Source organism: Condylura cristata, unplaced genomic scaffold (genome assembly GCF_000260355.1).
Source record: "Condylura cristata isolate star-nosed mole 26May11 unplaced genomic scaffold, ConCri1.0 scaffold00002, whole genome shotgun sequence".
Lineage (NCBI taxonomy): Eukaryota > Metazoa > Chordata > Mammalia > Eulipotyphla > Talpidae > Condylura > Condylura cristata.
This window is the reverse complement of record NW_004567103.1, coordinates 40856519-40884506: the sequence shown is the minus strand read 5'-3', so window position 1 is coordinate 40884506 and position 27988 is coordinate 40856519. Positions and strand designations below refer to the sequence as shown.

The following is a 27988-nucleotide window of genomic DNA, read 5'->3' as shown; positions in this document are numbered from 1 at the left end:
CTGTCTCTGGTGAATCCTCTCACCCTCCACATCTCTGGCCTGTACCCTAGTTCTATATGAATAAATAAATAAATCTTTAAAAAAAAAAACGGCAAATTCAGCACAGGGAAGGAGAGGTCACTAGGGGTCAGGAGTAATATGACTGAGCCTTCAGTGTTAGGAGTCAGCTTTGGATTTCATGTAAAGAATGAGTGGAGGGCCCTGCCTGGTGGCGCTTCAGATTAGGACACAGCACTGCAAGCCAGCTGCAGCCACTTCAGTGTGAGTTCAATTTCCAACCCGAGTTGACCCACAAGGTACAGCAGACCTCTCCTATCTCACCTGCTGCTCCCCCTCAGCAGTGTACTTCATCGGGTGGCCTGTTCTGCTCCCCACTCTGTCTCTGGTGAATCCTCTCACCGCCCCTGCAGCTCTGGCCTGTACCCCAGTTCTGTACGCATAAATAAATAAATATTTTTTAAAAAAAAAGAAGAATGAGTGGAAAGCAAAAAAATTAGATGCAAGATGAACTATCTGTGGATTGGGATGGTGATTTGGGCCAGTAGAATGATGGGAAATGGACAGAGTTGAAAGACACTTTAAAATGGCTGACTTGCTTATTAATTTGATGCAAGGGTACTAAGTTAGAGAAGTCAAAACTGACTCCTTGGGCCTCCCTGGTGGGGCAAGGAGCTAAGTCTCAGCACAATGATGCTATCCGCATCCATAGCAACATGAGCCCAGTCAGGGAGCTGACCCACATGGCACAGCAGACCTCTGTGTTGCCGGCTGCTCCCCTCAGCAGTGTAATCAGTAGATCTGCCTGTTCTTCTCCTCACTCTGTCTCTGGTGAGTACTCTCACTGCCCACCCCCGCCCTCTCCTTGGGCCTCTAGCCTTTACTCCAGTTCTTGGTTGCATAAATTTAAAAAAAAAAAAAAAACTTAAAAAAAATAAACATGACTCCTCATATTGAGTACAAGTACCTGGTGAATGGTGAGGTGATTCACTGAGTCACATACACTAATGTGGGGGATATTCTCTGTGGACATCTCAAAGTTGAGTTGACTATAGGTCATCCACGTGGAAGTGATGACCCAAAAGTAGTTTGAATAAATAGATACAGGTATTTCTTAATTTCAGGAAAAGGACTTGGGATGGAACGTAGAGATTGCTTAGGCGATGAAGTTTGCTGCTCAATGATTTTTAACCTGGGATCTTTAGGGGTTCACTGCACACAATTATGAAGCTTCACAAAAGGGATAGAAAGAAGGAAAAAGATGTACCAATAAGAAAGCAGAAATATTTGGTCTATTTATTGGAGAAAATAAAAACTTGAATAGGAAACTAAAAAAATGCCTCTAGGTCTATTATAAAATATCACACGGAGAATAAGGTCCAATTTTTATTTATCTCCCTTAGGACAAAGGAACAAGAAATGATCTATAACAGGAGAGATGTCTAATAAATTAAAGTAAGGGCTTCTTTAATAAGGTTGTTAAAATCTGGAATGAGTTTCTTAGCATTGTTGCTTTGAGTATTTTTATGTCATATTTTTCCTAGCTCAGATATTTTAAGTATAATGGCTCTTGAGAAGTGCAGGGATCTTCTCAGTGTCTTTTGTAAAGACCTTTTTTTTTTTTGCCTCTGACACTCAGCGATGATTTTTAATATTTAAAAAGACAAAGTCATAAGGCCAAAAGCAATTTTTCCTTTTGGGCAATGGAACTGACCTGTGTCCTCAACAAGCAAACAGTAATTGAAAACATTTCTGACCCAGAATCTCACACTTGCAGCTTCATCTGCATGTTCCTGTGATAAATGTGATGTCACAGAATACAGTTCCCACCCTCCAGGTCCATTAAGGTTACAGGGGAAAAAAACAATTTCTGTAGCCTAGGCTTTCAAATTCTTGAGAAAATAACTATGATCACTATACCAATCAACCCTGAGGAGACATAATTTAGTGGTACATAGGAAGCTTGAGAGCAAGAGAGAATCCATTTCCTCTTCCCTTTCCCCAAGAAGCAAGTCAAGGTTCCCAAAGGAGCAAGCCAGAGCTAAAATTCTTCTCCAGGCCTCGGGCTTGCGACAGAAAGTCTGAGTTGCCAAAGATCTTTTTTATGCCCCCTATGTTTAAGATTTCTATCCCCTAACACTTATAGTAAAATTTTCCAGTGCTCATGACTAAGCCAAGAACTAATTTTGAGTTTCACCTTATCACTGAACCCATAAGGATGGTTTCTTTTTTCTTTTTTTTCTTTTTAAAGATTTATTTATTTATGGATACAGAACTGGGGAACAGGCCAGAGGTACAGGGGCGGTGAGAAGATTCACCAGAGACAGAGTAGGGAGCAGAACAGGCCGACTGACAAAGTACACTGCTGAGGGGAGCTTTATTAAAAGCTTTTGTAAAGAATCTGCTTTTGTACATTGATGGTGAAATAATTTAGTTCAATATCTGTGAAGGCTAATTTAGAAATAACAGATTTATAAATAACCAGATTTCCATAGTCTTTATAATCCTGACACAGTAATAGCATTTCTAGGAATTTAAAAGGAAAAACTAAAAAAGGATTCAACAGGAAATTAAGTATGATGTATCCACACTACCACTAAAAAACTGTTAAAGATTATTATTCTACATACTATAAATTATTTTATTATGACCTGAAGAAAAACAGATCTAAAAGCAGTCCTAGTGATAAGATTACCATCCAAAGTAACACTGGAGCTTCATAAGTGCCCTCCACAAACACAGAAATGATTATGACATTGGAATGCCAGTAAGAGAAATGGGTATGATACACCAACTGACAGCTGTCAGGATAGAGGCAGAGGCGGATCAATCTTCACAAATAATATAGATAAGTGAAAAAGAGCAAACACTCCAATGGTGATATTATTTTTTTAAGCTATTGTCATTTCACTATAAAACTCTTTATCATAAAAATTAAGTCCATTTGAATTGCTATAAAAGATCTTCAAGGAATTTGATATTTTCCTAAGGAAACCTAAACAGATACACTGGAGACCTAAAGACAGAGAACCAATATTCAATTTATTCCACCTTGGATAGTGTTGTTGGGCCCTCCCAGAATAGATCTTCTGCTTGCTGCTTTGTTCCATATATGTTCTAAGTACAGCAACAAAACACTTCATAGGCCATTTTACAAATGAGGTGAAACCCTTGGCAGAGGCAGGCAATTAGACCACTCACCAGATTTTCGGTGTGGGTTCTGCTAAGCTAGAAAGACTGGACTTGGGAGCTAGTATACACTCTCATAGAAGCAACAGGATCAGAAACCAACCTAATAGTCTTTACTCGTTTTTGAGATGTTTCAATAAAATAAGCAATCAATTTAACCAAAGACAATTCTTTCCTGGTTTAGTATATGCATAGGCTGGAACAAAAGTAAAATCCGTAAAAAACCCTGGACTCCCCAATCCATAACATTCCCACAAACTCCTTTAGCTAGAGCAATAATAGATTTCCAATGTCTATGGAAAAACTTAAACTTTAAAACTTCATGATGTCCCAGTCCATCTGCCTCATGGAAGGGGAAAAATATATTTTTTTAAAGATTTATTTATTTGTACATACAGAACTGGGGTACAGGCCAGAGGTGCAGGGGCGGTGAGAGGATTCACCAGAGATAGAGTGGGGAGCAGAACAGGCAGATCGACGAAGTACACTGCTGAGCGGAGCAGCGGGCGGGTCAGAAGAGGTCTGCCATGCCATGTGGTCACCTCCGGGGCAGGTGGGAATCGAATTCATGCGGAAGTGGCTTTAGCTTCTTAGTGCAGTGCTTTAACCCGCTGCGCCACCAGGGGGGGGCAAGGAAAAATATTTTTATGGGCATCATGAATATTGTTTCCCCACCAAGAGGTCCATGTACATCTGATACAGCTGATACACCCAGCAACCCTGCATCCAGCAACAGAAAACAATTATTGGTCAAGTTGACATGAACATTCATGAAAAGTAAGTAAAGTCACTTTGAAATCACCATGTCAAATAACTGGTATCAAGCAGACTGCATCATTTAAGCCCAATTTAGTTTAGAAACATTTTTTTTTAAATAAGAGAAAATTGAATTTTAATATGCTTCAGAACAACCCATCAATCAAAAAAATCAAAATGGAAACTAGAAACTATTTAGAGAATATCTTTAAAAAAATGTTCTAAGTATTAATAAAAACTCTCATATGACCTTATGTACCAAAACTCTGAGACAGGTCAAGAGGGTCTTAAAGTTTCCATTTTTAATGCTTATATTAGAAAGAAAGAAAAGCTCAACTCAACGATCACTAACATACAGAATTAGGGGAAAAGAGAGGCAAAATAAACTGATGAAGGAAAGTAATATAAATAAGAGCAGAATTTAATGAAAAAGAAAATAAACATGTAATGAAAAGTATCAATAAAGACAAAGCTTAATAAAATATACAAATCTGTGGAGAAAGTAGTCAAGTGGGAAAAAAGGCAGTAAAATGCTTGAATTTAGGAGTAAAAAATGGGAACAAAGCTATAGTTGTACTGAAATTATATAAGATGTTGTGAACAACTTTGCACCTAGAAATTTGAAAACTCAGATGAACTAAAAACACGTAGTTCCACAAAAACCAACTCTCAAAAGAGAACCTGAAAAGAAGCTGAATCAGTAGTTAAAAAAAAGAGCCATTAAATACACACACAAACTCATACTTTGAGAACAAAATGATGGTTACCAAAGGGAATGAAGTTGTGGGGTGGCTTAAAAAGATAAAGAGGTTCAACTGTATGGTGGTGGTAGATAGACTTTTGGTGGGAATCATATAGAAATGGAATTATAATGCTGTACACCTGAAGCCTATACAATGTATAAACCAAGGTTACTTCAATTAAAAAAAAATTTAATAAAACAAATAAAGGTTTTCCCTAGTGGGAAAAGGGGTTAAATCTCAGCACTATGAAGCTGTCCACACCCATTGCAGCAAAAGTTCGATCCCCGGCCAGGGAGGTGACCCACATGGTGCAGCAGACCTCTCCTATCTTGCCTGCAGCTCCCCTCAGCATTGTATTTCAGTACTGCCCCCTACTCTGCTTCTGGTCAATCCTGTCATCTCCCACACCTCTGGCCTGTACCCCAGTTTTTGTATGCATAAATAAATAAATCTTAAAAACACACACACGCACAAGCATACATACACACTGGATCCATATGGCAGTCTAGGAAATGCTACCATATATGAATATTGGTCATTTCTAATACTACACAACCTATTCTACACAGTAGAAAAAAGTATATTAATGATATAAGTTTTCTTTTAAAATAAGACAAGGGTATTGCAAGGAAAACATTGGCTAATCTCAATTATAAATGAGTATATAGCACAAATGCTAAAAATAAACATTTTTTATAAAACAAATCAAATCAGACAATGTACAAAAAAGATAACTTATTATGACTAAATTGCTGTTTCCTAGGAATGCCAGATTGACTTATCATGAGATCAACTGAAGTAATTTACCACATAATGGCATCTTTAGTAGAGGCAGGAAAAAATTTAGGTGAAATTCTGTATCCATTGGTGATTTTAGATATAATAGCAATGAGAATAGAAAAAAAGGCTTCTTTAAAATAATAAAGGGCTTTCCAAAACTCCACAGAAACCTCATACCTAACCATAAAATTCACAAAGTATTTTCTACAAGATTGGCTTTAAGATAAAGGTGACAGACCCTCCCTGGTGGTACAGCGGGTTAAAGCACAGCACTAAGAAGCTAAAGCCACTTCAGCATGAGTTCTATCCCTGGCCTGGAGGTGACCCACATGACGCAGCAAACCTCTCCTGATCCACCCATTGCTCCCCTCAGCAGTGTACCTCATCAGTCAGCCTGTTCTGCTCCTCACTCTGTCTCTGGTGAATCCTCTCACCGCCCCTGCACCTCTGGCCTGTACCCCAGTTCTGTATGCATAAATAAATAAATCTTTAAAAAAACAAAAGATAAAGGTGACAGCTTTCATAAAAAAATGGATAAAGGTGACAGTTTTCATTAAGCTTTTTTGACACTGTTAGCCAAGTCAACACTTAGTACTCACTTTTCTCCCAGTCTATGATTAAGTATAGCAAAATATTTAAATAAAAATGACCAAGGCAGAAAGTTGGTATGTAAGTATAATATATGCTAGCCTGATATATTCCTGTGAGTGAAACTTCCCTTGGTCGTACTCATAAAGGGAGTCTTTGGAAAGTGCAGAACCACTGGACATGACACCAAATGTCCTGAATTCCCTCTCCCAGCAGGGCTACTCCTTTGCTCCAAAAATCTGGACCATCTAATTTTTCTAAGCCTTAATTTTTTCACCTTCTAGATAGAGAAAATAATGCTACCTTTCACAGTGGTGTGAAGCAAGATAGTACAGACTGAACTAAAGTGCACAGAAATATACCACTTCGTTCAGAATAGACTAGAAGCATCACAATCTGTCCGTTTTCAAATCCTGTCCCCAGAAAACTTGATTTACATCCTGTTTTCCTCCAGTTAATTCCTAATGATGTAAACAGATATTCCCAGCAGCTTTCAATACTGACCAATTGTGATGAAAAGTTAAAGGTTTTCATTTTAAAAGAATTACCCATATTGTATGCTCACAACCCGGCTTCCAGCCATGTGGTCCATGTCCAAGTTTGTAAGACATTTCACCTTTCTCAGAAGGTTATTATGAACATCGCCTGAGATCATCCTGTGAAGTGCCAGTCTCAAAGGAATACTCAAAACAAGAAATAATAAACTTAGTTCCAGGTGCATCAAACTAAGGAATTAAAGATGGCATTTCTGCAAAAACAACATGAAAATGGACAAAATATTTCTATTGCAATAATAACTGTTACAACTCTTTTACTATACACGTCTCCTTATACAAATGTTGGCTTATCAAAGCTGACAGACGTGAAGGAAAAGAATAGGAGAAAATGTAGTCTACTGCAGGTTTTATTCAAGTTTTAGTTATTCAAGTTTTCCTATTTCAAATAGTAAAAAAGTGACCTACTCTGAAGCCTTGTACATTTATAAAGAATTTGAGAATTAGAAATATCTATAATGAACAGATTCTTTTAAGGAAGGAAAAACTTCTTTCATAAAGCTGGGAGTTAAGAAAAAAAAAAAAACATTTCCACACAAAAGCACAGGCATTACATCCTGCTAAAAATAATGGAGAAAGATGTAGATATTAAGGTTTAATGTAGCTTTCCGTTGAGAGAAACATCAGCGCTAGAAAACACAGCCAATGGCTTGTAAAGTTTGGTTGACTTTCCCTTGATGGATCGCAAAGAAGGGCAGCCGCAAGCCCTGTAGCTGAATTTTACAAATGACTAAGCAAGTTTTGGAGTCTTAATACAAGGGAGGTGATTAAATCCCACATGCTTCCTCGTGGATTCAGGAGGATGGAAAAGACTTCTTTTCTGTGTACAAAAGGGAGAGAAAAAGGAACCCTGCAGGGGGCATTCACCATCAGGAACTTTAGATTAACAGAGACAAGACCTCAAACAATCAATCAGCGTGAGAATTGCTGGCATGGTAACTTCTGTGTTGCTGTTGCTAAGAATTCCTGGTGGATACGAGGCTGAGAGATATACCAAAGAAATAATATTTACCATTGTTCTCATTTTAATAAAATTTTGGATGTTGTATAGCAAATGTATGATACCAATTTCTCTGTCACCTGTTCTACTCAGAATGTCCTCAAGGGACAAGGTCTTTTTTAAATTGCAAGGCACTGACCCGCAGGAAATAAATTACAGCTGAAGGCCACATGGGGTAACAGTTTGAAATGTAATTAAAATCTGGATGTTTTAAAAGAAAAATAATTCATGTATCTGATTTGAAAATTTAAAAGAAAGATACGATCACAGGTCACATGAAAATAAAAAAACACAATTATCTTCTGACAGAGGCCCATGGAATTTAGGCTTTTGGTTTGGAAATTTAAAACTAGAAACAAACATTTATCTTTGTGTTATATCAGTTTTTCATTAAGGTCAGTGATGTGAGAGAGGGCAAGAAGACGACAGGGAGAAGCAAAGACAGACTGAGGAAAGAGAGGCAGTCAAGTTGGAGGAAGGGGGGAAGAAGAAAAGTCGGGGAAGAAGAAAAGTCGGGAGGAACAAGTGGTAACAATTACATGAAAGGAACCACAGGTGTGAGGTGTCAGAAATGAGGAGATGGAAAGCACAAGACAACAGATAGATAAATAAACTGACAGACAGACAGACAGATAGACAGACAGATAGATAGATAGATAGATAGATGGATAGGAGAAGAGAGGAAATAGAGGGAAAGTCCTTTGAGCTTTTGAGCATGAACAGTTGTAATTGCTGTCTTCTGAAATGTCATTTAAAGATGCAACACAACTGGTCATGGATGACTTTAGAAGAACTACATACTTGTCAAAGGGTTGAATGTTGTCCAGGGGAACAAAAGATAAAATCCAAATAAAACTATCTAGAGGATGAAAGAGAAGCTGACCATATGCATGGAGGAAGCTTCACAGAAACAAGCAGAGACTAGAGAAGCATAAATGCTTTTGGTTCTTTGCAGGGAAAAAGAAGTAGTGGTGATTGTGAGGCAGTTACAGTATTCAGAGGCTTGCTGCTGGGTTTTCTACACCAACCTAAATCCGAGAGCTCCCAGACTGCTCTCGCAAAGCAAAACATTTGTCTGAAACATATCACTACTGCCATTTAAATAAACATGAAAAGGAGAATACAGCTCCTTTGCTCCAACTCTGTAGTCACTAGTTTCCCAAAGCCTCAGATGGGGCTTAGCAGTCAGTGTTTACTGGAAGCAGATGAATTATTTGGTCCCCTGCACCTTCATCCCTTAGGTGTGATAGCCTGAAGCACTATAACCCTGTACCTGACCATTTGACCTGGGAACCCAGCCATATGACAGTCTGAGAAAATGAAGACTCTTGACCTATAAGTGGGCTAGATCAGATAACATTAGCTAAACTGTGGCCTTCTTTGGACCTTGCAGCTTAGTACTGCTACCTAGACCAGTCGCTTTGATGATCAAATTCTCAATTTCATTCCTTTCCCTCACTTATTCATATAGCAAATACTTACTGAACACCTACCAACTACATATTATCACTATTACACCTGGGGTTCAACAAAGCCAACCAAACCATCTACCTTTGAGGAGCTCACAGTTTAACGGAGAGAAAAACAGGTGATCCAAAATTAAAATTACCAATTGTAGAATAAAGATAGGCAAAGTCTTACAGAAATAAGTAGAAAAATAACAAACTGTTCTATGGGGAGTTTGCTATGCTCATCATTTACCCATACAATGAAGCCCAAGAACAGCACTGCCCTAGGATGGCTCTAGGGGTGTGCAGCCAGGAGCCCAGGCTGAGAATGGCCTTGCCCACTTGAAATTGAAGTGGAATTTGTCTTTCCTTTTTTTTTTTTAAGACTTATTTAAGACTTATTTATTTATGCATACAAAAACTGGGATACAGGCCTGAGGTGTAGGAGGTGAGAGGATTCACCAGAGACAGAGTGGAGAAAAGTAATAGGTGGATTGACCAAAATACACTGCTGAGGGGAGCAACGAATGAGACAGGAGAGGTCTGCTGTGCCATGTGGGTCACCTCCCTGGCTGGGGATCAAACATGCTACAGTGACTGCAGACAGCTTCACAGTGCTGTGCTTTAACTCCTTGTGCCACCAGGGAGGCCCCTGGAATTTGTGTTTCTACTGAAGCCTGCGGCTCACACACAATCTGGCTTCCTGATGGGTACTCAGGCTCCTGCTCTTTACCCCCACTCCATGTCCTGGGCCTCTTTCAGGCCAGGACTGCTGCAGGGTGAGGCTGACCAGGATGAGGGTTGTGAACAGGATTTGCTGGTGCCCTCCATTTCTAGTAAGGTCATGAGCACAGCTGTAGGGGTGGTGGTGGAGCAAGGCACTGGCCATCCTCACCCCAGGTTAACAACACACTGGCCATCCTCACCCCAGGTTAACAGCACTCTGGCATGTCCAGTAAGCAACTCTGTCTGGCATCTTACCCACCCCTGACCCAAGCAGACAGTGCATTCAGGCACAAGGGTTGTATCTGTCCTAGGGTGGGATGGTTGTCTCCTGGAGTGGGGTAGGGAAAGGATCAGTTTCACTATCAGCTTGCCTGCATCTCCCTAGATTGGGTCTCACAAATTAAGCAGCCAGGTTTGGCTGCATTCCTTGGCCATATAATCCTCAGACCACTAAGCACAGAAGCAACAATCTCCTTCACAAATTTCTTACCTCCAGTCTTTTGTTCCCCAATCCATTCTCAAAAATGGAACAAAAACACTCCCGATGTCTTTCTGACCCCTTTTCTGAAACCTTGACCTTCCCTCTCAGCTCTTGCTGTAGGTGGTTAATCAGGCACATGAGCTGCCTTTGAAACTCAATAGTACCTGCAGGAGAAGACAGATCGCCACTGGAAGGCCCTGGACTTCGAGCTTCATATAGGAGTTGAAGGGACTAGAACTGGGTTCTACTCGGGGGCAGGGCTAAGCTGTTTCTGCTGGTCTCTGCAGTTAGGTCTGGCCATGTGCCTGAGTTCTATGGCTAGAACTGGAGGCACAATGAACTGGGAGCAGGAAGTAATGACCGCCACTTCCAGACCTGAGCCACAAAAAGCTTCCACTTCATTTGCTCATTTCTTTCTCCCCTCAGCAACATGGGTTTTGAAGTCCTGTTGAATGTGTGGAAACCCAGGAAGGAAAGAACCCCTAAGAGGAGGACGTCAAGTGCAAAGCTCCAGAAAGCTGAGAAATAAGCTTCGGTTCTATTAATCACTACCACTGAGCACAGGGAGAATATCCGTTAAAGCAACTACAGCTATCCCAATTATTAATGAATAAGTAAATGGAAATCTGGGGGTGGAGGGCATGTAAAAGAAAGCACAAAAGACAAGAGACAATTCTTCTTAAGTCCATCTCTGAGATCTCTATAATGTCAGCACTGTCACCTCCGAGGCTTTTCCCACACTCTATTCCAATTGTTTCTACTGAGTTCTCACCACAGAACAAACAGCCTGTTAGACACTTTGCATGTACAAATGTGTATGTTTTAATCCTAAAACAATCTTTTAAAGTGGTATCATTATCCCTATGTTCGGACAACAAATACTAACAACTGGAGAAGCAAAACAGGAGAGAACTCATTAAGTAACGATGCTGGAATCAAGTCGGTCAGATTCTGGACTCAACCCCCTTACTTCACACTTTGTTGCTTTTGTTATGAGAACTGGGATGCCACTGTTTTCTAAATTTGCTTTGTCATTTAATATTTTGGAAGAAATTGCCTCTGCTTAAATATTCCATTAAGTGATGTACCAAAATGTATTTATTCAACTCTCCAGTTGGATATTGCTGTTGATATGTTTACACTATTACAAATAGCACCACAATGAATATGCATATAGACAAATCTTTGCACACACCTATAAAAATTTCCTTAGGTGGCTTGGAATAGCTAAATCAGAAATTATAAATTGGTTAGGCACAGTATGATTATTTCCAAATGGCTCTACATCAGTTTTCACTGTGAAGGAGGATGATTTTCTCCTCAGAGCACATCTGATAATGTCTTAAGTCATTATTAGTGACACTGTCTCGGGACTGGACAAGCATCTAGTAGGTAGACGCCAAGGGTCTAGTAAACATTCTACAGTGCACTGGTCACACACACACCCAACAAAGAATTATTTGGTGTAAAATGTCAATAACACAGCTGTCAGAAACCCTCATCTACATAATGATCCTGTCAATACATGTCACTCTTGAGACACAATAAATGCTATGATAAGGGATTGGCTGTCATTTGAACACTATTTACCTCCTAAAGTCAGACACTGCAGTAGGTGCTGTTAGCATTAAAGGAGGGGCAGATCAATGAGAGTAGAGACAGGAAGTGACTTGAGGTCAATTTTGGCATCACTTGCTGAGTGAAAGCACATGCATTCACTTTCTACCTTCATAACTTTCTATATCATTTTGTATTGAATATTAGATGATTGCCATATACGTCTGCATTAAACTGTAGAGTCTAACAAGATTGCTGCAAGATATGATTAATATTGCTTTATTGCTATATACATGAATGTTTGATCCTGCCAACTCTAAAGGACAAAGTTAGCTGTTTCTTCAGAAGAAATCCCGATCTTATGTATAAACCATTCCTCAGCAGGTCTTTCCATTCTTCAACAAGGTAAATTATCTCAATGTGGCTAATTCAGAGATGAAAAAAAGCTTTCTTACTCATTTTTCTTAAATTAGTAGGCACTCTCTGCGTGCCAGTTCCTTCCTCTCTATTCATTGGAACTCACAGGAGGCTAAGTAAAAGGAATCACCAAGAAAGAAACTAGCTGTTTCCTCTGATTTCTTCACTTAAGGAGAGACAGAGGTGGCTGGCTCCCAAACTGCTCTCCTGCCAGAGATCCATGCTCCCCTCTCAGCTTGCTCAGCACCTGAGCCATTCACGACTCTTGCTCCTCTCCTCCTGCACAATCCCCTCTGGTTTAGGAGAAAAGAAGTTGCTGGGATTGTCCGTGAGCTTTCAAAGCCACGATTCACACAAGTGAGAGAAGACTCTCGCCTCAGTCTCACTCACCGAAGGCACAGAGCACGCACCTCTCAGGTGGTAGTCGTTTGCGAAAGCCTGGAAGTAAACAGGGGGTATGGGGGTGCTCAGTAAAGGTGACCATGAGAGAGGGGATTAGAGTCTCTTTTTTCAAGAGGACCCTATGCAGAAAAAAATAAAAATCTAGGCCGGTTTCCTTAGCAACCCTAGGATAATCTTTCCCACAAAGTCCCAAGCCTACAGTTCTTAATTCCATTACAGCTGTTATTAAAACTTTAAATATGTAATCATGCACACTAAGTTGCCTAATACCCATAAAACCATTAGCTCATTAAACTGTGCACAGACATTTAAATGAAAAAGGAGTGCCATCTGATTTCTTTAAATGGAAAAAGCAAAGGCTAAAACATTTGGATAATCTGATAAAGTAACATAGGCAGCATAAGTGCAAAAGAGCTAACGCCCAGTGTTAAAAATTAACAGTGTCCAAACAGAAAAATACAAAATAAAGAAAGTCTATCTTTTACTTAGTCAGGTCAACACACTTAAAACAAAATAGATTCCACCTAGTCTAGTCAATTATTAGAACCTGATGACAAGCACTGAGATTTAGTGTTCATTTACCCTTTAATGTGAAGTTATTTAGTTTGGAAGTACTAGATCCAAAATCACTTTAAAAGGTACATAGAATTTCAAGAACAAAAGGACTAATGGTAAATCAGGAGACTTCACATGGGAATTTGTAGAAACCCAATGGATACTTTGGGATAATACATCAAACTAAGAAAAAGGGCATATTGTTTAATTGTAACAAAATTTTCACATAATTTTATGCAGGTCAAATGCAGAACAGTTATTAGGGCCAATAAATTCTCACAGTCTAGTATATTTCACTTAAAGCATTTGATTACTTTATTTTAAAGATTTATTTATTTATTCATATAGAACTGGGGTATAGACGAGAGATGCGGAGGGTGAGAGGATCACCAGAGACAGAGTGGGGAGCAGAGCAGGCAGATCAGAAAAGTACACTGCTGAGGGGAGCAGAAGGCCGGTCAGGAGAGGTCTGCTGCGCCATGTGGATCTCCTCTGTGGGTAGGCTGGGATCAAACTCATGCGGAAGTGACTGAAGCCTCTCAATGCTGTGCCTTAATCTGCTGAGCCAGCAGGGAACACATTTGATTACATTTTAAAGTCATCCTTAGATATATATAAAGTAGCAGTATGTGGGTACTGTTAAAATGTCCTTGTGTTTATTTTCATTGGGTATGGTAAGATACACAGACATGGATGTAATGGTCAGGAAGGATGCTCACAGATCCCTAAAACAGGGAGCCCAGCACAAGGGACCCAAGGATACAGACCAGAGTTACTAGAGGAATGGGGAGATGGGAGAAGGCAGAGCACTGATCAGAGCCTCTACTGAGGATCTCTCAGGATGGAGTGGGGGAGGCAGGGTACGTCCCCTAGACAGTTTAGAAATGGACAGGTGCAACCATTTGAGTGGATTTTCTAGTTGTGAGGTGGCTCCTATTTGCCACTGTCTGGCCCTGGGTGACTGAAGGCAGGGGGAAATGCTGGCTGTGTATATGAGCATTTGAGAAAGGAGATAGTTGGGGGTAGGGCTCTGGATCAGTTGGTTTGTACTTCAGAAGTGTGCTTGCAGGGGAGTGGTTAGCTATCTCCAGTTATTAGTTATTCCTGTGGGGTCCTCTCTGCAGAAGAAAGTACTCAAATGCTAGCACTCCAACAATACAGAAAATAAGAAAATACAGTCAACATAGGACCTACCACATTTCAAACCAAAGGTCTCATTTTGCATGCAAAATCCTTCATGGGACCAGCCCTATGACTAAATCCTGCTGGAGTTTTCATCTTTAAATATTAATAAAGCTTTGTATTTCTTGCTTCTTTTGAATATGCTTTCTCATTATCTGATTAGCATCAAATGGATGCAATTATTACAAAACACTATGAGCACACTGTCCCTGTGTTATAGCTGAACAAAGGCGGAACTGACACTAGAACCCAAGTTTCCTAACTCAATGTCTAAAGCATATTCTATTACATTCTGAGGTTTTTATACTACTTCTTTTTCTTTTTCTTTTTTTAAAGATTTATTTATTTGTGCATACAGAACTGGGGTACAGGCCAGAGGTGCAAGAGCGGCAAGAGGATTCACCAGGGACAGAGTGGGGAGCAGAACAGGCAGATCTACAAAGTACACTGCTGAGGGGAGCAGTGCTGCGCCACCAGGGAGGGAGGGCCTTATTTTTCTTTTTAATCAAAAAGATAAGATCCAAAGACTTAAAGGATGTGTTCAGAGGATGGATCTTTTATCTGAGCTGTCAATATTCTCTGAACAGACTGAACTTTCTACTTGGAAATGTCTGAACTGACCACATGGAGGAGTTACCAGTGATCATTACACAACTTGAGTGGAAAACCTTACAATTGAGCCGTATATGGGCCCTCCCTGGTGGCACAACTGGTTAAGGTGCAACACTTTGGGGTTATCACAGCCACTGTAGCATGCGTTGGATTCCTAGCCAGGGAAGTGACCCACATGGAGCATCAGATCTCTCCTGTCTCACCCGCTGCTCCCCTCAGCAGTTTATTTCAGTAGAACTGCTTGTTCTGTTCCCCACTCTGTCTCTGATGAATCCTCTTACCACCACCCCCACCCCCCGCACCAACCCCTCACCTATGGCCTATACCTTAGTTCTTGTATGCATAAATGAATAAATCTTTTTTAAAAAATTAAGTCTAGGGGGCCTTCCCTGGTGGCGCAGCGGGTTAAAGCACTGCACTGAGAATCTAAAGCCACTTCCGCATGAGCTCGATTCCCGCCGTCCCCGGAGGTGACCACATTGCGTGGCAGACCTCTCCTGACCCGCCCGCTGCTCCCCTCAGCAGTGTACTTCGTCGATCTGCCTGTTCTGCTCCCCACTCTGACTCTGGTGAAGCCTCTCACTGCCCCTGCACCTCTGGCCTGTACCCCAGTTCTGTATATAAAAATAAATAAATCTTTAAAAAAAAAAATTAAGTCTAGGGCTCTTCCTGGTGGTGCAACAGGTTTAAGCACGGCATTATGAAGCTCTATGAAGCCACTGCAGCACAAGTTCGATCCCCAGCCAGGGAGCTGACCCACATAGTGCAGCAAAGCCCTCCTGTCTCGCCCGCTGCTCCCCTCAGCAGTGTATTTCAGTAGATCTGCCTGTTCTGCTCCCCACTCTGTCTCTAGTGAATCCTCTCACCCACCACAACTCTGGCATGTACCCCAGTTCTGTAAGCATAAATAAAATCTATAAAAAAATAAAATTAAGTCTATATGATCCACTACAGCAAATGAGAACTAAAGAAGTCATGATCTTGATCTCCAGTTCACAGTATAATTATAATGCAAAGAAAGTAGAAAGAAGGGTATTAGAGTGTTAACAGAAGTTCAAAGGAAGGAGAGAGATGAAGTTTGGTTGAGTGGGCTAGGGCCCAGATTAGTAAGAGCTTCTTGAGGGTAGGCTTTGAGGGGTGAGAAGATTTAACTGGCACAGAAAAGGAGAAGGCAGAATGTGTGATAGTTAATGGTCTGTAAAAGACACACAGGTTCTACAGCCAGAGATAGAATCCCAGCTCCCTCACTTAATAGCTGAGTGACTTGGAGCAACCTACTTCACCCCTCCAAGGCTCAGTTTTTCATTTCTGTAAAATGGAGATTGCAATAAATATCTCCAGAGATTTCTGACATGTTTGAAAGAGACAATCCTTGCTAATGAGTTAATGCCTGACTCACAAAAAGTGCTCCATAAAAGGAGTTTTGTTAGTCAACAGTGAAATTTCCTTTTCCCTTCTGATGACCATTATGTTTAAATTGTTAAAATAAAGTGTTTCACAGTTTACCAATCTTTCAATTAGGTGAAAAAAAATTTTTTTACTAAATTTACAACAGGCTAATACTTTGTTTTATAATAGGAAATAAAATATCATTACTAATGTGTGAAGCCACTGTTCAGTCATTGAAGTCAACCAATTAACAACAAACCCTTGGAATTACAGAAAACACACATTATTTTAAATGCCAGGAAACTTTCTTTACTATTTTAATCCTAACAGTAAATAAATAAATTTAGCCTGGATGCTTATAAATGATAGAGAATGAAAGCTTCTCCTAAAACATTAGAAACCCAACCTACGATTTTATGACTAAACTGCTTCTTTTATGATTGAAATTCCACTTTCCAAAAGAAGGTGGTTATATTTCAAAACAGCATCCTTAAAATAAGCAAGTGAAGTAGCAAGTAGGGCTTGCTTCTCCAAGGGCCTCAAGCACCTTGTTGGCTTTCCTATAAAACAGCTCAAAGCTAGTTCAGCAGAAAGTTTCATATAACTTCAACACTATATTAAACATGAAACACTAACTTCCAAATTAAGCCAACCTTGCGAATAAACAGGTGACCCAAACCTCAGGAACCAAAATAAATTGGTCAGATTAGCAAACATTTAGCTTATGGACTGGGAGAGAACTAAGTTAGCCTTAAATTGCCTCTCCATGTGGCTGTAGGGACTGTACTTTGCTGTAACTTATCCTCGTGTACAAAACAACAAATGCAATTTGTTGCTGTGTTTATCATGATCATGTCTGTCAGGAAGTGGGATGATGTTTCCTGCATCAAGCACAAAAATCAACTCCAGTTCTGGGCTAGTGAACATGTTCATAGATTTGGACAAATTTTTTAAACACTATGCAAAACTGAAATAACATGTCATGAAATGCCTTGTAATACGGGTATTGGACAGAGATCAACATCTACCTTTTAAGCAAATCTCAGCAACTAATCACAGATTCTGGACCCAAGTATGTCAACACTGGATCATTAAGGGATAAAGCATCATCGTGGAATTTTTCAGATACATGAAATTAATTCATTCTGAGGACACTTTTAAATGTACTATATCAAGAGACATTATTCTAATATAAAATGAATGCAAAAGAAACAAATAATTACTTAAACTAAATAGAACTTAATAACTGTGAAATAGATAAATATCATTATTGATACTATTATTAAATATAATAAATATGTAATGTCAGCACTTCACATTGCTTTCTTAAATACAACTTTGTGAAAATTTGTTTTGTTTTTTTTCATCTCCTCTATACCGATAAGCCATCAGTCAGTTATCCCTTCTTACAGCAAAAGAAAGAGCAAAATTTGAATGAGCAAAGATGAAAAAGAGTAGTCCTGACAGAAAGAATGAAAAGCACATAAACAGAAAAAAGCTATCAGTGCACTAAAAATGGCACATAATTTAATTAGAATGGAGTTGAGGCCATGTGAAAGGAAGCAACAGACAGAGAAAAAAATTGAACTTTTCCACCTAAGACTCAATATATCAGGGCCTGCTTCAGAGGTCTGTGGTCTGTGTGGTTGCACTGGTTCTCTGCTTGAGGCTTTGCACACTGTAAAATTCTTAATTTTATCCTTGAATTTGTGCTTTGTAAGGGAAGTCCAATGGGACCATGGAATCTGAGCCCAGAGCCCAGAAGTTCAATTTGCACTCAGTCTCCCCTCCTACTTCCTCCTGGGCCTGGTTCCTACACAGTGGTCTCTGCTTCCTGATGTCCCAGGTCCCTTCTTCTCACATCTGCCCTGCAAACAGAAGCCACAACAGGTTCACATAGGTGAGTGAGAGGCCCACATGCCACATCGGCCATTACCCTCTGTTCCTGGTGCGCTGGGTGGGAACGTGGGTAAATCAGCACATGTCCCTCGCCGTCCCGGGGAGGAGCAAGGCTGTGATCGTTCCCACTTAGATCTGGCAGCATAATGGAGCATTAGTCAGGCAAGTCAATAGAGAGCTACCTCTAAGGCAGGCGCATTAAATCCTCACTAAACATGTGCAGGTTCTTGGAAATTGACATTAAGCAAAACAAGGAGTAATGAAATCAGTTTTCACATATAGGCCTGTTGATTAACCAAGGGTTAAATTCCTACAGCATATTTCTGGCCACAAAAATACTGACCAAACTTCTAAATAAAACCCCCCCAAAACTTCCAGCTTTAAACAATCATTAATATTCATCGGTCATTCATTTTCTAACACACTTATTCCGGATCAAGGTAGTGGAGAGCTGGCCTGGGACAGAACTCCTTTCCATCACAGGGCACACTCACAGCCACACACACTTACTCAGACTGGGACAAGTGCAACATGTCAGTTAACCTATGTGCCTAACTTTGGGGGTGGGGGCGGGTGGCATGGAGGGGGACAGAAAAGATCTACAAAGACTTGGGGAGAACATACAACTGCACACAGACAGTGGCCCCAGGCAGGAGTGGTTTGTTTTGTTTTGTTCTCATCAACATTACAAGCAAATAACATTGAACTGATTTCAAGGAATTATCCAAATGCCTGCTATAATGAGCATTTCCCATTGTGAAGGTTGAGTCCTATGTGCTGTGAGTTTGCGCAGCAGAACTTTGGGAAAGGGAAATTTGCTTTTCCACCTCTGGTGAGGCTCCTACTTTATCATTTTGTACTGAGCTCCACAAATTATGGACTCAACTGTACTTAAAAGCTCTCCTTACCCAGTTTCTCTTCCTGTTTTTGATAATGTCATTATCCTTCTCCATATCGCAGAGGTTTAGAATCTGAGTCATCACTGACGTGCCTCCCTCCTAACCCAAACCCACGCCTGCAGGACATGGCCTTCATCCCCACTGCCCATTGCTCACTGTGGCTCCACCAGACCATTAACCGGATCCTAATTCTTTTCACAGTTTAAGTTTCCTCTTGTTCAGTGCACTCAATCTCTGCCACCAGGTTACCCAAAACACTAAGCTGGTCATGCTACAATGTTTTAAGGCCCCATGACCTACTGTTAGTGACGTTCAAATGGTTTAGTTAGCATTCAAAGTCTTCTATCCTGTGCCCTTCCATTACTTTTGCATATCTACTTTATGGCATATGCAGTTCTTTGGCCAAATTAAATCATTTGCTGTCTGAAACCTACATCCTATATCTATCTGCTGCCCTATACCTACATCTTATGCTCATTCATGACAACCACCTCTAACAAACCTAGTGCTTTATCCCACTTTAGTGGCATGTCTTTCATGAAGTCTTCCATCATGAGCCTAGTCAATGTAATTCCATTCTCCTCTGAGACGAATGTCATTCAGTTTGTGTCATTTATTAAGGACAGTTGTTTGTCTATTATATCCCTTAGTATCAGTTGTTTGTCTATTATATCCCTTCAACTGTAAGCACACGGAAGACAAGCAGTGTATCCTCCTACCTAAGTACACCTACAGGGCTCCTACCAGGACCCTAGGAGCAGGGCCCCCAGTGTATTTTTTTTTTTAAAGATTTATTTATTTGTGCATACAGAACTGGGGTACAGGCCAGAGGCTCAGGGGCGGCGAGAGGCTTCACCAGAGACAGAGTGGGGAACAGAACAGGCAGATCGACGAGGCACACTGCTGAGGGGAGCAGCGGGCGGGCCAGGAGAGGTCTGCCTCGCCATGTGGTCACCTCCGGGGCAGGCGGGAATCGAACTCATGTGGAAGCAGCTTTAGATTCTCAGTGCTGTGCTTTAACCCACTGCGCCACCAGGGAGGGCCCAGGGTATATTTACTGGCACTAATGAATGCATGAATCTGTTGTGTAAACAGATCAGGCTGGAAGGCTGGCACAGCTGCAACCCTTCTGCGTCATCACCTTTCCTCTTCTCAGTTCACCTAACAAAACACTCTGGCTGCCTTCCAGAGCCAAAGCCCATCAAACACCTGTATCATCATTATCAACACTAACAAAAATATCATCTCACACTTTTTATTAATGTTTAAAGTGCTATATTCTAAATGCTTAGAATAATCTCAAAAAGAACACCTGTTACTTGAGTGCTCTTATTTTCAACCTCTTGAGGGCAATTTTTTCATTGCTCTATTAGTGTGGGCTGTTAAAAACTTATGTCAGTAGGAAAAAGTAAATTATAGTCACTGTGATAAATATTAGATGCCTAAAATGAACTTTTTTCCACTGTAGTTCTTAATTTTTCCTTAATTTTAAGTCTGCTATTTATCGGTAATTAAAGAAAATAATGAAATAAATTGAGGCAGGATTGCTGTCAAATTTTTATTTAACTTAAGCATTTCATTAAATAGTCTATCCTTTACTACAGAATGCCATACTTATTATTATTATCTCCTAAGTGTATCTTATTCTCAGTACTCTCACCCAGATTCTGAATCTGCAGAACTATCAATGTATCAAATGATTAAATACCTTGTAATAAGAGCTTCAATTCCTGACCTGAATTCACCGATATTCTAACCCTATCCCACCACCTAACCCTAACACTTAACCTTGAACATATAACTCTAACCTAAGCTTTAAACCTAGCCATACACCTCACCCAAATCCTAACCCTAACATCTAACCCTAAACTTGAACCTGAATTCATCCACATTTAGAAAAAGAAAAAGAATCATCTCCTGGAGAAAAATAAGCACACAGTTGAACCTGAGCAAGAAATACCTTGAAAATACCTTAGCAAGAATCAGAGAAGATGGTTATAATTTTTATATAGAAAGTTTAAGAGGTTATATCTAGAACAGAACTACAACATCATAATAAAGAGCCTGCTTTGGAAGGCTGTCGGTTTTCATTAAATCTGCAACAGTAGGAAATGGAAAGAATGGGGACGCTAGAATTTGGAAAGAATATATTAATACACATCTATAAAATGTGTATAATGCACAAGTCACTAAGAGGAACAAAGTGTAGAACTTTGGAGAGGAAAAGCTATGGGCATGTGGCTACATTTAAAAGAATCATAAGAGGGTAGATATTTCCATATTCCTTGAATGTGAAGGTGGTTCTAATAGTCTTAATGTAAAGATGGAGCATAGCTCAAGAGAACAGTAGAATGTTCTGAGTTCTCACCCCAGAAAACAATTGAGAATGAGATAAAGAAAAGGGGAAAAAAATAGTAGCAACTAGTATCATTATCACCATAAATTTTTTAAAAATTTCCCCAGTAGGTGGAGTAGGGAATGGGATCAAAAAAGGGGGGTGGGAGGGGGGGCAGTGCACTGGACTATGGTGATGGCACACAGGTGATTTGGTGATGGGAAGCCCACGGGGATTACAACTGAGATGGAAAAAAGGCACAAAATGATGTAAAAATAAACTATTATATTATTTTTTAAAAAATATCCCCAGTAATTGCAATGTGGCAGGTAATGTCTGGGGGAACTTTAATGCAGTATCGCATTTTATTTTCAAGATGATACCTCCACAAAGGTGATAGGTATTTTTATTCCCATTTTGCAGATGAGGAAATTGAGACTCAGATTAAGAAATTCTCCCAAAGTCACACTAATTGTGGCTGTAGTAAGAAGGAAAAGTAATAGGAATTTCTGGGAGAAAATCAACCAGGGAAGAATAAGAAAAACAAATGCAATAAAAGAAAAAAGAAAAAACACTATAACTTTAGGTATCCTCCAACTAACAAGGTTTTTTTTAGCCTAAGCACACAAAAGGAATATAAAAATGGGAGTGCAAAGAGTTTGTGGGGCCCTTGCTGGTGGGGCAGTGGGTTAAAGCACAGCACTAAGAAGCTAAAGCCACTTCAGCATGAGTTCGATCCCCGCCTACCCCAGAAGGGACCCACATGGCCCGGCAGACCTCTCCTGACCCGCCTGCTGCTCCCCTCAGCAGTGTACTTTGTCCATCTGCCTGTTCTGCTCCCCACTCTGTCTCTGGTGAATCCTCTCACCCCCTTGCATCTCTGACCTGTACCCCAGTTCTGTATCATAAATAAATAAAAAATAAAACAAATAAAAGAAAAGAGTTTGTGCTTGTTCAACTTTTTACAGGATCTTCAACATATCAGTTAATTAAGTGCTTTTATTTCTTCCCAAGGCTTTCTAAGATTATAGAGAAATCAACACTTATTAAAGATCATTTATTGGCTTAAGACCTTAAAGACAAAGACTTTAAGACAAAAAATACTGTGCCTGGCCCTCCCTGGTGGCGCAGCGGGTTAAAGCACAGCACTGAGAAACCAAAGCCACTTCCACATGAGTTCGATTCCCGCCTGCCCCGGAGGTGGCCACATGGCGTGGCAGACCTCTCCTGACCTGCCCGCTGCTCCCCTCAGCAGTGTACTTCGTCGATCTGCCTGTTCTGCTCCCCGCTCTGTGTCTGGTGAAGCCTCTCACCACCCCTGAGCCTCTGGCCTGTACCCCAGTTCTGTATGCGCAAATAAATAAATCTTAAAAAAAAAAAAATACTGTGCCTCATCAGTAACCAAATTTTGACAAAAATAGTATTTGGGCACGTCAAATGTTATACTGACAAACATCATAAAAACATGAAACTCAGTACAAGCTGGACAGTTTTCCACATAAAACTGACAACTTTCAGGTCAAATAGAGAAAAATTTGCCTTCAGTACCTTTCCCACTACCTTTGCCATTTTTATCATAGGCAACTAAAATCTAGAGAAACCTGTAACTCTACCAGACAACTGGAAGAAGTGCTCATTAAGTAACTAAGATTTTCATAACAAGGAGAACTGTTCTCCCTGAAGAAGTTTCATAGAGTTGACTTCTAGTTTTATTATGTTCATTGAATAGATACTGAAGAAATTAGAACAGATTGGTTTTCAGACCCAGAATCTAATGTCAAGTTCAAATCACTGTGATAATGAAAGGCCTGGAAATACCACAAAATAGCATTCTGTGTTTCCTTTTCCATCTGAAACTAGCATGTTTTCCCTATTGATTGCTTTGGGAGTTGCTAAAGTAAAGTATCTTTTTATTTGTTTCACAAACTAAAACCTAGCTTACTCAAAAGGTGACTTCAGATAATGCTGTTTTTCAATCTAAAAACAAATATTTATTTGTTTTTATCCACAACAACTAAAATCTAGAAACCAAAACCAGTTAAAAATAGGTCTTAAAAAGCACAAATGGGTCGGAATCATTCCCCTGAACAATTTCCTCTCCTCCTCTTTCCTCTTCTTCCCTGCCTTGAAATTCATGCAACTCTAAACCAGACAAGGAAAGAGAGTAGTAGTTATTTTCTTCCCTTTCTAACCCGGGGTGAGAATGAAATGCATTACAATCCCCAAAAAAGATATCAGAAATACCAACAAGCCCATTTTCTTCAGACTAACAGGGCAATTCTGGAGTAGACATTTTCTAGCACCTTACAAATGATTCTAAAGCCAGGCACTGGTATTCATAGAGGCAAAGTGTCCTCAGAGACAAACATGTGCTATTGTTACTGGATGCAATGTGGTCCTGTGGTATGTGAATTTTCCACAAGCCACTGTGAGTCCAGAAAAGACCATTTCATCAAAAATGATTCTAGAACAAACATACTAACTAGTTTAAACTCAGAAGGAATTTAAATAACAAGACCTATGTTGCAGAGAGTTTAAATCAATGTATTTCTGGAGGCCAAAGGGTAGCTGAAGGTTTGTTCCCAAGCCAATAGGGCTCTGGAGGGGAGAAATGCAAAGTCCTACCTGGTAGGCATCGGGAATGTTGACCGTTTCTCCATGCTCCCCAACATAGCCAATGATACCTTTGCCCCAGGGGACCTGCACCTCGTTTGAGTTCTCTGTGCTGCTGCAAGGTAGCAGTGGGGTTCCTGCATGCACATCGAAGAACTTGGAGACCAAGCTTTTCTTGCCAGAAGCTGCCCCTTCCACCAGGAAGAGAGAGCAGCGGTCAGCATCTACCATAAGGCAGACAAAGATGAGGATCTTGTAGCTCAGGCTGGTAAGATCAAGGTCATTGGAAATATCCTTGACCAGTTCCAGGAAGAACTGACGCTCATTATGTTTTTTCAGGTGGCACTTGTAGTCCATGGCCGTAGGGGGATACTGAGGCAGATTTACCCTTGATTCCAGGAGGGCACTAAGAATATGGGCCGTGGTGGGCGGCAAGGAGCTGGCCTTCCGGAGAAGCGCCCTCCGCCGCATGCTACTCAGTGGCTCCTGGGCCCGGGAAGTCACCTGTTCATCGTAGGTCCTGTTCACATGGATGGCCTTAGAGCGAGCAAAACTCTTCCTGAGCTCTTTCTGAGAGGCTCTCCGCTGCAGGCTCCCATTGCCACGGCTGCCACTGGCCCAGCTGGGACTCAAGGGAATCCCACCGCAATCCCCACTACCAGGGGAGGGCTGACTGTTGGCAGAGCCATTTGGTCCAGTGCCACCACCAATGTTGCTGCCACCTCTGCCACCACCCTGAGCCAAGTTACCGGTGCCAGCCAAAGTGGGCCTTGGACTGGGAGTCCCCTGACTCTGACTGTGCCTTTGCAACCACTTCTCCACCATCTCCTGCTTGCCCTTCCGCATCAAGTAATCTTCAAGCAACTCTGGGTGCCTGTCCAGAAAAGTTTCCACCTCCCCAAAGTCCAGGCGTGAGGTTGTCATGGCCCCAGAAACCGCTTTCGGTGCCTCTCTACACGGGGGCCGAACGTTGACCTGACCCAGTCCTCTAGCTGGTCTTGCTCATGTCTCCTACCATCAGTTCCCAGCTGGGTGCTGAGATTCTGCCAAGCAGTGGTTCCAACTGGGAGGTGCCCCCTTCCTCGGGGTGCAGAGATAGCTGGCACGTTCCCCGCCCCCTCGTCTTGCTACTTCTGCTCCTCACAGGTGCCCTACAGAGCTGCTCCGCTGCCACAGCCCTTCCACAGTTCTGGAAACCCGAGCGATCGTGGCTCTTGCTCGGGCTGCTGCCGCCGCCGCCGCTGCTGTAACTGAAGAGTGGACCACTGTGAAAGGGAGGTAGGGCAGGACACGCCCCTGAGTGAGGCACCGATCCCAGAGGGAGGAGAGAGGGGCGGAAGGAGACGCGCTAGCGGGACCAGCCAGAGTCCACAGCCCAGGGTGCCAGGCGGTTCTTGGAACAGCCTCGGGATGGCCAGGAATCGCGCCTGGGAACGCGGGCTGGCGGACTCTTACCTGGAACAGGCTGAGAGGGAAAACGCACCTTGTTCCTTCCCCCTTCTTCATCCCCACATCCCCAGCCCTCCCGACTCCCCGCCCCTTAATCCTCTGCGCTTCAATGAGGCCCCCGCGGGAGTCCTAGAATGAGGTATTGATTTTTTTTTTTTTTTTTACTAGGGTAGGACTCAGAAACTGACTCCCAGGAAAGAGGAAGGCTCAGAGACGGGCGGGCGGGGTTATTTTCTGGAATGTGAAAGGGGATTACTGGTTTCTAGAATTTCTGGGACTGCCTGCTCATACTGCCCAGCTCCTTGTGGGCATTCTGTAAATGTTAAGGGAACTGGATTTACCCGAAATTAGTAAATGAAGTTCCCCCAACAGATCAAACCATGACGGTTAAGGCACTCAAGGACCTGGGGTTGGGAGTGGAAGGGCAGGTGGAGGGAGGGGGTAAAAGTGTCACGAGATTAGGGACCCTACCTAGCTGGAACCACAGCAAAGTAGATTTGAGGGTTTCGGGAGCAGTCTTTTTTCCACGCTAGTCCAGCACACCACTGGGTGGCTTCTCTGCTTTTCACAAACTACTTGCCATCTCCTTATTCTCCACTTAATCTGGCAAAACTGGCAAAACCACCAAAGGTAGTAAGTAAGGATTTCTCCTCTACAGGAAGCTGTTCTTTTCCCTGCCATCGGGATGCTTGAGTTCTAGCTAGTCTCTGCTGGTTAGGCTCAGAATAGCACCAGGTTTCCCTGGGGCCTTTTCTAAGCCTAGTGGTTAAGCTCAGGTGATTTGCCAAAAAAGAGGAACAGGCCATTCCTCTTGAAGCCCAGGAGTCTCTTCTTTTGTGGAGACGAAAGCTGAAGCATTTCATTCCCTGGGACAGCAGTACAAAATCTAGGCGTGCTCTTACTGAAGGCTAAAGTGGAGGTGATAAAAAAAGACCTGCAGAGGAAGCAGGTGGTGGTTGTTCCCCGGATTGCACATGTCAGTGGACACAGGTATTCACCCAGTAAGTAAGGCTTGCTGGAGGAGGTCCTCGGAGCTAAGCAGACAAGGGGCACTGAGACTTGCTTTGTGTTGATCACTTTAAACTGACATGTTAACTTAATCCTCCTAACAGACTTGGGAGCTAGGAGCTCTTATTATTCCATTTCAAGGTGGAAAAAAAATCTAGTACGTTGAGTCACTTAACCCAAAGTGCAAAACTGATGCCAGAGCTGGCATGTGAATCTATCTGGCTTCAGAGGAGGGCACCTTCTTAGCCTCATCACCAGCCTGTGCTCCACTGTGTCAGCCAAGTCCTATCTGAGCCAAGATTTGGGTCATAACAGAGATGCAGGATTTTTTCTAAATATTCTTCTGACTGTACCGAAGGAGCAGGCAGGACAAAGAGAGGCAACTGTTTGAAAATTCCAAATTTCCCAGCTAAGCCAGCAGGATGAAGGGCCTGGCCTTGCCCCTGGGAATGCAACAAGCTTCCAACAAAACAGACTCTGTCCTCATAGAGCTTACATTTTGGTGGGAAGACAGTCAATAAGCAACTCAAAAATAATATACAGAATAAATAATGTCAGTGATAAGTGCTACGAAGACAAAACTTGGCAAAGGAGAAAGGGATGCGATGGCGGAGTGGCCTTTCTGAAAAGGGGCAGCTGAGCAAAGACCTGGCAGGCATGAGGGAAGGCGCTGGGGGATGAGTGGACCAGGCAGAATGAGTGCAAAAGCTGGAAGGTGGAATGTTTGGAGTATTTAGGAAACAGCAGGGAGACCAGCGAGGGCCAGTGCATCAACCATAGAATATTGGAAGTCTGCAGCTTCGACTGCTAGGAAGGTGAGTCATATTCAGGAATTAAATAAAGGAAGAAATGCTTAGCACAGTACCTGATACACTAAAAGTGTCTGATAAATATCAAAGGTTGGATTACTTTTATTATTATCATTACCTCTATCCTAACGTAATAGTAGGTGTACAGCCACAGCTTTGTAACCCCGCATGTATTCAGCAAAAATCGGCAAGTAGGATGATAGGATGATAGGCTTGGCTGAGACTCACCAGCGCCTGTCTTAGCATATCCTTTCAATTCCTTGTTTAGTGATGTCACTAGTTTGCAATCAGCCATGATGGGAGTATTTTGAGCATGAAAATCAGCAAATACTGTGAATGGGGATTCCCCCCGGCCCACTGCCTTTTGCCAGTCACACATTTTTATTAACCTTCAGTAAAAGTCCAATTGTTTTTCAAAGGATGAAGAGATAAATAAAACATTATCTGTCTACACAGTGGAATATTATTTTGTCATAATAAAAAGGAAAAGTACGTGTACTTTCTATGTATGTATATTATACTATGTATGCCATGATTTGTATGAATCTTGAGCACATGATGTAAAGTGAAAGGATTTAATCACAAAGGATCATATACTGT

At 41.5% G+C, this 27988-nt stretch overlaps 1 protein-coding gene across 2 annotated transcripts in view; it reads right to left on the bottom strand.

The window, feature by feature from the left end:
- PDE11A (phosphodiesterase 11A) overlaps positions 1-25358 on the bottom strand; it is a 304831-nt gene extending 279473 nt beyond the window's left edge. Inside the window, exon 1 of one of the 2 annotated variants that reach the window (XM_004674489.2) lies at positions 24135-25358. In XM_004674489.2, the coding sequence (XP_004674546.1) occupies positions 24135-25046 (912 nt within the window). In that variant the 5' untranslated portion in view covers positions 25047-25358. Of the gene's footprint in view, positions 1-1608; positions 1623-24134 lie in introns of those variants that run through there. The other variant, XM_004674490.2, reaches the window with a different exon arrangement.
- Positions 25359-27988: the final 2630 nt, after the last annotated feature.